Source organism: Phoenix dactylifera, chromosome 2, assembly GCF_051530095.1.
Source record: "Phoenix dactylifera cultivar Ajwa chromosome 2, Ajwa_hap1_PhDact_Kaust_v1.1, whole genome shotgun sequence".
Taxonomy (NCBI): domain Eukaryota; kingdom Viridiplantae; phylum Streptophyta; class Magnoliopsida; order Arecales; family Arecaceae; genus Phoenix; species Phoenix dactylifera.
Genome location: NC_143191.1, coordinates 1,737,836 through 1,747,531, shown reverse-complemented (window position 1 = coordinate 1,747,531; position 9,696 = coordinate 1,737,836). Strand labels below are relative to the sequence as shown.

Sequence of the window (9,696 nt, the reverse complement as noted above, 5' to 3'; positions counted from 1 at the left end):
AGCTCCCATTCTCTGGCCATCTCAAGGTGAATTTCGACGGCAGCGTGCCTACTGGTGGAGACAGAGTCGAAATGGTATTTGTGATTAGGGACCAAGATTCTAGATTGATCGCTGTGGGGGGCGTCAATTCTTCAAGGTGTCAGCATTTCCCCTGTCCAACCGATGTACCAAAAAAAAAAAAATTTGAGTGGAACAAATTTGGTTAATACATATAACGCTCTTTCCCCTGTCCATATTCCCTTTTTCCTCTATGACCAAGGCCTTTGGTGCCAATACATTAATTTGCTCCAACCCAAAGTGAAGTTATTTTTAGCTTCGCTCGAGTTCAAAAATATGATTTGTTTTTTTGAATATTAATTGAAATTTTGATCACTCAATTCTCAAAACCTAAACAGACTTAAACCAATCCCAATCTAGTGTAACATATATTCCAACTTTCGCATTGAATATAAGAACGTAGTTCCGTCGTTACAACATAATTACATAACATGTTCATGGTATAATTAGATGATTAATTTATGTACCATTTCTTCATTTTTTTTAACTTTTATTCTTCTATAAATTTGTGGTACGATAAACGAACATAACAAAATAAGTGGACTTTTCTTTAATTTTTTATTCCTCCCCGGTCTCAAGTGGAATACCCGTTGGCTTGTTCTCGTCCGCTGCCCGAAAATAATCGTTGCCGCACTAGGAAAAAAAAAAATCCAAATCAGGCCCCTATTTTTTTTCATTCGTTACAAACCCTTGGAGAGAAAATAAATGCAAAGAGGGAGAAGATACAAATATAAAGAATGGACGAGGTTCTCGTTGTTATAAAATAGATATTTGTCGTCTAGTCCTCCGCGAAATGAAGCGGTCTAACATTTCACACTTTCGTCCCTAACCTTCTCTCTATTAGTTTATAAATCATTACCATCCGCTTCCCTTTCTGCAGGAGGCCTCGGAAGTTTCTACATCGTGGAGGAAAAAGAGGGGCGGGTTCGAAATCCAAACGAGAGCATACAAGGACAACGATCCGTTCTTGTTCCCTTCGATTAGAGAGAGAAAGAAGGGAAGAGAGAGAGAGAGAGAGAGAGAGAGAGAGAGAGGTGAGAGAGAGGAGCGGCGTAGAGGATGGCGGCGATGGCTCCGCTGCCGGTGCCGGCGAGCGTCGTAAAGCAGGCGGAGCAACTGAAGCAAGACGGGAACAGCTACTTCAAGAAGGAACGCCTGGGGGCCGCCATCGACGCCTACACCGAGGTAGCCATTCCAAATTCCATTTATTTGGAGGCGAAAAACGAATTCGTTTACCTTATAGATTCTTTTTTGTTTTAATCCATTTCTTGCATCCGGTTTTGTTCTTTTGATTCCGTTCTCGTGGTTCTTGAAGCCAATATCGGCTGTTTGATCAAGTTTCTTGGCAAAATTACGGATTTTTCTCCCTCAAAACCATTTTTTCTTGATCAAAAGAAGAAACTTCTTGAAACCAAAGTCTGAAGTTCATGTCTTGGCATTGTTCTCCTCCTCTAATTGGCTTCTTTGCGGTGATCGTTATGCATATTTGTTGGATGAATTGGGTTTTCAGGCAATTACGTTGTGCCCGAATGTGGCGATTTATTGGACGAACCGAGCCTTGTGCTATCGGAAGCGGAAGTATGTATAAGCCATCGTTTTCACTTCTTGTTCTTTCTTGATTTGTTGGGATTGGTTGTCTCAATGGATGATGGGCTGTTGTACTTGTCGAGTTAGTGAATGGAACAAAGTCGAAGAGGATTGTAGGAGGGCAATTCAGCTCGACAGCAATTCTGTGAAGGTAAGCTTGCATCTTTAGTTTCCTCCTTCATATGCTCTCTTTCTTTGCAATGTTTTTCCTGTTGTTTGATATCTGCTGTTGAAATTCGAGCTTATGTACACGTTAATGTGCGGAAGGATATGCCATTTTTGACAATTTCTGGTTATCATTAATTGTTTTTTTGGATTCCCTATTGATTTATGTCCATCTGATTACTTTCATGTAATTTCTTGCTTTTCTTGAATCTGAATTTGTTTGATCTATTGTCGCTTGAACTCTGAGCATGGCAATTGTAGGGCAATGTGGTCAAAGATTTTAGGTATGAGTTCTCTAAAAATGGATTTTTGGTCTTATCAGGCCTTTTGGCCAACTAACTATGATCCTATTACTAATTGGCAGTTTCTGCAGTGTATATATCATCTCATGGTAATTTAGTCTAGCTTTTGCCTTTGATCGCTGCTGATCATGTTAATGTGGCAGGCTAAGGCTTTTCCATTCAGGATGTCTCTGATTTCTTACTTTTCTAAGCTGGCTGCTGTGTTGTTTTGAGAAATTATGCACATATTCCACATATGAACATGCCTTAATATGCTTATTAATGAGACATGCCGAGTGTCCCATCCACCATACACGGATGATTCACTAGATGCACATAGACAGGATTGGTTTTCTCTTGCAACGTATTCCATTGTGGTGGTTGTGTCATAGATTTTCGAATTCTAAAGCAATATCAGTCCAGTTAAGGAAACTAAATGAACTAGGGCCATGTTCTCACTTTAGTGAATCATTGATGTGTTTAGCGGATAGGTGGAGAAATAAAAAAGTAGGATAAAGAAATAATGAGGGATGATCAGGGAAAGATTTACTGATTAAATTTCTTTTTTCATGAGAGTGATTTTCCATGGTAGATGTGTACAAGCTCGAGGAAATCTTATCTCTGGGATACAATGCCTTGCATGCTTGAAATCTCCAAGGGCTTCTCTCCAGGGACTTTGCTGACAAAAAAACTCAATATAGAAGAAGATGACTTGATTCTTGATTTCGAGAGGGAGAGAGAAGGTTTGATGTTGTAATGCAGCCGTTCACCTCCCTTAAAAAGAAAAGTGTAGCTCTTCATTTTTCATCTTTGTTTACAAATAAGTAGAACATTGTAAATGTAAGCCTTTTCCCAACTTCTGTGCACCCGAATGACATGTCACTTGGCCAAATCAAAATGTCAATCCGAACCTGCTTCAAGATTTAAACTGCTGAAGACCATTTGGCAGTATAGCTTGACCCCTTTGTCACTTGTTTTGGAGCTTGGGTTGGAAAAAGGGAGAGCCTCCCCGATAGGCAAAGCTGTGCCACCTCTCTCCATACCATCTCATGTGAAACTAATACAAAACTCTTACCATGGAAGCAAAACCAAAACCATGTGAAAACATCTTTGCTTTATTATCTTATTGTTATGAGGTAATAACTCCAGAATGAAAACATCTAGTGAATCTGCTTTATTTGTTGCTTGTTGGTATTTCATTGTGCTTGCATGCATGGAATAATAGTCGGAGTTTCTTGATTTAGTCAAAACAACTACATGTTTTTATTAAAGGGAGTCATTCTTATCGAGTTTCATGAAGAGAGCCAGATAAGGATTTTGTTGTGTAGAACAAACATGATTTTAGTTGGTTTCACACTACCTCTACTAATGGCTGAAACTTGAGGAGTAGGTGTTGGAGTCAAATTGTGCTTGGCATCATTTGCGTGACCAACATTTTGAGTGCACCATATGCAAGGTACACATGTACGGACTCTTTGTCTGCAGAAGCTTGCATAGTAAAAAGGTGAATAAAAATGCATGATGGACAGCATATGGCTGCAATATATGTACAACTAAGCTAACTGGTTAAAATGCAGAGGTCCAAGAGGAAATTAATGAACTCTTGCTTTATAGAAGTCAGAAATTATGAGTGCTAATATGACTTTGAGAAGCTTGTTGGCAGAATATATTTTTACAAGTAAAGCTCATGAGTCCGCCAAAGAAAAAGGAGGCTTCAACCACATTGGATGCTTAAAGGTTGAAGATGTAAGAAAATTTGGATAGGTTACTGTTATGAAAGTTTTGGATGAGGATTTGCCTATATAGCAAAGTAAAAGGGCAGCTTAGTGTACATTGCTCCTCCCATTGTGCAGTTTGGGGAGGGACAGAGGTGAGCAGCCTCTTCATCCGTGTGTGGTGAGGTTTCTTTTCGTATTTTGAATCTGTGACATTTAGATTACAATGGAGCAACCTTACTATTGCGCCATACAAAATTCATCGTACCGGTCGGTATCGTATCATACTCGTACCGTACCGATGCGCCGTCTCGTACTGTTTTGACTTCGGTATGCCTTGCCATCCCATATCGTATCGACATTTGGTATGCCTCGCCATTTCATACCGTACCCATACAGATATTGTAATAGGATAGTACTAGTACATGTTCTGTCACCAAGACGGCGAACCTTGGCGCCAAGGCTCACCTTCTTGCTTATAGAGTATGATGGAGAAATCACATGTAGTATGGTTGGCATTGGAAGAAGCTTTAACAATCTATTTACTAGGATTTGAGGTCTCTAGCACGGATTGTGTGTGGGAATCTTTAGGACCATATGAAATGTGGGTAGAAGTATGGGGACTATGGGAGATATTGCTTCATTATAGAGAAACCAAACAAAGCGTACATTGTTCATTTGGATTATGGGCATAAGCAGTTGATTTTTTAAGACCTCTGGAAATAAGCAGTTGATCTGTAAATGAGTAAGTGCTATCTGACCTTGAAAAGTTGTTTTCAGTAGTGCTCTTGCATTTTCTGAATTCTCAGTAAGCAGCACTATGCTGCTTGAGCATTATAACTTTGGTTCTCTTATATGTTCTACTATTGAGAGTTGCAAATAATCCTGTTCCTAGTTATGTTTTTACTGTTTAGAATTTTGTGATATTTGTTTCCTAAGGTTAGTGACCTTTTTTATGATTCTATTGAAGCAGTAACATTGTACTGGAAAACATTGCTAGATGTCTCAATTGTTTGTTGGCTTTTGCTTAGATGCATTCTGTATTATGGTTCTATTGTGCCCTGATATGTTGCAGCTTACCAAAAATATCATTTTCATGTATATGTATGTTTGTATGTATGTTATGCTGCTTGTGCATTAAACTCTGGTTCTCTTATATGTTCTACTATTGGGAGTTGCAAATAATCCTGTTCCTAGTTATATTTTTACTGTTTAGAATTTTGCGATAACTGTTTCCTAGGGTAATTGACCTTTTTATGATTCCATTGAAGCAGTAACACTGCACTGGAAAACATTGCTAGATGCCTCAATTATTTATTGGCTTTTGCCTAGATGCATGCTGTATTATGGTTCTATTGTACCCTTATACATTGCAGCTTACCAAAAATATTGTTCTCATGTAACCTGTATGTTAATAGAATTCTTTTTACAGTAATTGTGGCATGCATTTATCTATTTAATATGGTATTTGTCATTTCCATGACTGAATGGATTTCTTTCATATCATGGGGATTTCTTCACAGGCACATTATATGTTGGGGCTTGCATGCTATATTATGGTCCTATTGTACCCTGATACATTGCAGCTTTCCAAAAATATCATTCTCAATTTCTCATGTTTCTGTGTATGTGTGTGTATGTATGTATGTAACCTGTATGTTTATAGAATTCTTTTTACAGTAATTGTGGCGTGCATTTATCCAGTTAATATGGTATTTGTCATTTCCATGACTGAGTGGATTTCTTTCATGGCATCCACAGGCACACTATATGTTGGGGCTTGCATTGCTACAGAAACATGATTATTCTGGGGGAATCAAGGAATTGGAGAAGGTTAGTTATTCTATCTAATACTACGGGCATCTAAAATATATGAGGATGACAATGCATTGCCTTATGTTTGGTTGAACAGCTATTATCTTGCAATACAAATTCTGTTAACCAACTGAAAGCAAAAAATACCAATCAATTTGTCTACTAAAATCATTTCCATGCAGCAAACCCAGGGAGCTTAAAGATAGACTTCATACTTGATACTTATCGTGAGCAAGTTACACTTCTGTGGAGTTGCCACAGAAACATGTAACTTAAAAAAAATTGCACAATGTAGAAGTCATGGGGCACAAATTCTATGAATATATAATAAAATAAAGCTGTTGAAAAGCAAAGTTAAATCTACTTACTGTAGGATCTTTATGTAAGTTGCTTTGCATTGCGGAACATATGGCTTATTCTGTCAGAACAGAATATATATATATATATATATATATATATTGATATTGGGTTGATATTATTCCTACTAGCATCGGGCATGTGCGATGCATGTGAATGGGAATGGATGGTTGTGTTAAAACTTTATTAAGAATGCACTACTTTTGGCTGGTGCACTTTCCTTGTTTTTCTCTCATAGAGATAGTGAGAACCAAAATAAGAGGGGTGGATGTATTAATTTTAGGATCACTGATAAACATGTTGGAAGTGGAGATGGTTGAACATCCAGTCCAACATCTATGCAGGAGGGAGTTTGCTTTATATCAGGTCTAATGCAGCAAAATAACATCAACTGGTGTATTTTGCCAGGTGAATGCGCAGGCAGCAGGAACCAATTTAATTATTGATAAGTATAATCTGAACTGTATATATAATATGAAAATAAAAGGGTTAAAAGTTGATCAATTGATATAAAAAATCACATCTGACTTGATGAATCTAAGTAATTTTAATTTTACCAACCAAACTACCGCTTGCCTTGTTTAGTCATTGTATGACATTTGATCTTAACCCACTCTTGACTCTAATATTCAACAACCTGAAAACCCTCCAACCAGATTTCATCTTGCATGTTTGATACAGTTTTAATTGTATCTTTTCATATGGTTTCTGTCCTTTGAGCCTATAAGAATTGCCAAATCATGAAAATGGATTGATTTGGCTGAGACTTCTCCAATTTCTTGGTTCAGCTGGTGTTTTATTCGCAACTTTGTAATTAATATTAATATCTCAAATGTTGTTTTACTGTATCATGATCTTGTATCATAAAGTACTGATGAATGCCATTTGAAGGTGGTCTTTATCACTCGATAGTTCTGGTTGATATCATTAAGCAATGTCAGAGTTGCTAATGAGATATCATGGTTCTGCAAGACCCAGAATCTATTGCGCCTGACCTCCCCAAGGTACCACCGGAATGAGTTATTAGTTGCTTGCCTCCTGTATTCATTCATGCAGACACGCTCCTCCTTCCCCACTTTCCCTAGGGAGAAAAAATGGTTCCACTTTCTCCATGATGACTACCAAGGTTTTGCTATGATCTGGCCAGCTTAGATAAGTGATGTGATGCCTTGTGATAATGGTGAAAATGAAACGGCTAGTAAAACTGATTAAGTGACATAGAAATTTGCATGCAGAAATGCAGGTAGCTCTGATCCTTTGAAGGTCAACAGCTATAGAACTCAAAGGTCACGCTCGTCACCACTGTGAAATCCTTGCCTTAATTCTCTGCTTTTTCATTAGCAACAGAGTCTTCTGATTACCAATCTTGTTCTGCCTGTCATACATATAATGTTTAACGAGCTTTATCTTTCTTCTTGTTTTAGCAAGTCATGCAGATTTTTGTTAATATTCACATCTATCTGTTTAATCATTTTAAGCACCGCCTGGGTGTTTTTGTTAATTGCTTATGACTAAAGTCTGTAGAACTTATATGAGATAGGCTTTGGAACTTGGGAGAGGTGCTAACCCAGCAAGCTACATGGTCGAGGAGATTTGGCAGGTTCTTGCCAGAGCAAAGTACATGGAATGGGAAGATTTATCTAGCAAGCGGGCACCTAGGCTGCAGAATTTGAGGTATGTATATTTTTTTTTTATAAGTTGCTGGAAAAGGTCCATATGTTGATCTCTTTTACTGAATAATTAAAGAATGCAAGCATTTGCATCTATTAGACATGACAAACCTGTACTGTATTTCAGGGAAGTATGTGAAAAAGCACTTTTAAATTATTATTCTATCGATGCATCTGAAGCTGAAGATGGCCCCAAAGAAAATGACCATTCCCAGCAGTTGGAATACCTCCACGAGGTGTTTAACAAAGCTGCACAGGCTGATACACCATCAGAAGTGAGCCAACTTCTAATTTTACTTAGGATGATGTTTTTTTCCCCCTTCCTTTCTACCGATAACAGTTGTCGTAATCATTGATATTCAGGTGCCTGACCACTTGTGTTGTAAAATTACGCTTGATATCTTTCGCGACCCTGTGATTACTCCAAGTGGCATTACTTATGAAAGGGCAGTGCTTCTTGATCATCTTCAGAGGGTGATTCCTAGTCTCTTCCAATACTCAAGCTTCTTGCTTGTTTCTTTATGCCTATGTTTTAAGTTCTGACATATAATTTCTCAAATTTAGGTGGGCAGGTTCGATCCTGTCACAAGGGAGCCACTTGATCCACACCAACTGGTACCAAACCTTGCTATCAAGGAAGCTGTTCAAGCATTCCTCAGTGAGCATGCTTGGGCATACAAGATATCCTAAATGTTCTGATTCCTGTACCCTATAATCAAGGAGGTTACATGGCTCTAGTTGCGTGCAGGTACAACCATTAAGTGGGAGGGATTTTATGTTGTATTCATGTTGTTACATTTTCTTCAATGTTTCTCAGTCTTTTCACCAACTTGTGAGAAAACTTTGTTGAGCGTACATGTACAGATGGCCGATTTTATGCTTTGCAGTACAGTCTGATAGTGCTTGATGTAAAACCCATCCTTTTGGGTACCATTTATACAGATGGATAGAAAGCTTTGGATTGGCAATGAGCATATATAGTTTTGGGCATCTTTCAGTTTTTATTCACCATGAACTTTGCAAAGCCACTAACACTCAAAAGTTTGCACCACTACGGCCGTTTCCTATGGTACTTGCATTGGTTCTCCTTTGTCCTGGATCATTACATACCACTGGTGGTGATGAATGGGACTGATATGCTGTTGAGGAAATTAGGCCAAGGAACATAAAACTGACAAGCCACTGTAAACCCTCAGATGATAAAATGCATATAAGTAGAAAGGGGCCTCTTGGGAAGCATGAGTCAAATTGCTGGGAAACAATCATTGTTGTTAAATTGGTGAAGAACAGTAACTTTTGCGCCCATTTTGGTGTATTGCCTGGTGAACAGATGGTAGGAACTCATCCTTGTACCATGGAAGCCTCATGGGTTTGGTCTGATGATAACAGGATTTGTTGATGCTCTAGTAAAAGAAGAAATCTTTTCTTTTATTGGTGAGGTTCCTCTACACCCAGCAGGCATCTTGTATGCCTCCATGTGCCAAGTGCTAAAAGACTGCATTGCATTATTTACTCCTTGAAGTGCAAGAGAAGAATTTCTAGTCCCATGTCTTCAGAAATACTTTATTTTGCTAAGCCACCTTCAGAATTCCATTCAAATGTCAAATGGCAGTTGTAAATTAGCAAGTTTCTTTCTTAAAATCTCCAGGTTTGCGAATTCATTTTTGTTAATTTATGTCCAAGGGAAACCAAGGAAGCTCCTACGAAAGGATTAGTGCTTAATCCTTTGATTAGATATGGATGGATGGGATCATATCTAGTATGGAATTCATGAGTCAAGCAAAAAACCGGATTAGAAGGGGTTTATCCATCGAAGACAAATGTCAGGCATGTGCAATGTATGTGGGGAAAGCATCCATGGCTCAAAAGGTGTAGACCATTGATGTGGGACTTACTAATGGACTTTGTTTTTATTCATGGTTCTTCTTATCTGATTTTACAGGATAGCATCTCTTTTTGGCCAAATACTGTGAATTATCTTTTTAATCATCCTGGAAGCTTGCAGAATAGAGCAGTCCATTTAACATCAAAATGAAGTGCATTCCCAAT

General features: G+C 38.2%; 1 protein-coding gene across 2 annotated transcripts; it reads left to right on the top strand.

Moving 5' to 3' along the window:
• The first annotated feature begins 912 nt into the window (after positions 1 to 912).
• Positions 913 to 8,637, top strand: LOC103706090 (E3 ubiquitin-protein ligase CHIP-like). 2 transcript variants are annotated; one of them, XM_088714891.2, is made up of 8 exons: positions 913 to 1,242; positions 1,568 to 1,635; positions 1,732 to 1,795; positions 5,567 to 5,638; positions 7,578 to 7,651; positions 7,775 to 7,922; positions 8,011 to 8,121; positions 8,212 to 8,637. In XM_088714891.2, exons 1-8 carry the CDS (start codon positions 1,117 to 1,119, stop codon positions 8,335 to 8,337), a joined length of 789 nt encoding a protein of 262 aa, XP_088571017.1. In that variant the 5' UTR covers positions 913 to 1,116; the 3' UTR covers positions 8,338 to 8,637. The 2 variants fall into 2 exon arrangements, with proteins under 2 accessions (XP_088571017.1, XP_008788308.3); XM_008790086.5 differs by having other exon boundaries at positions 914 to 1,242; positions 7,518 to 7,651.
• The last annotated feature ends 1,059 nt before the right edge of the window (positions 8,638 to 9,696 follow it).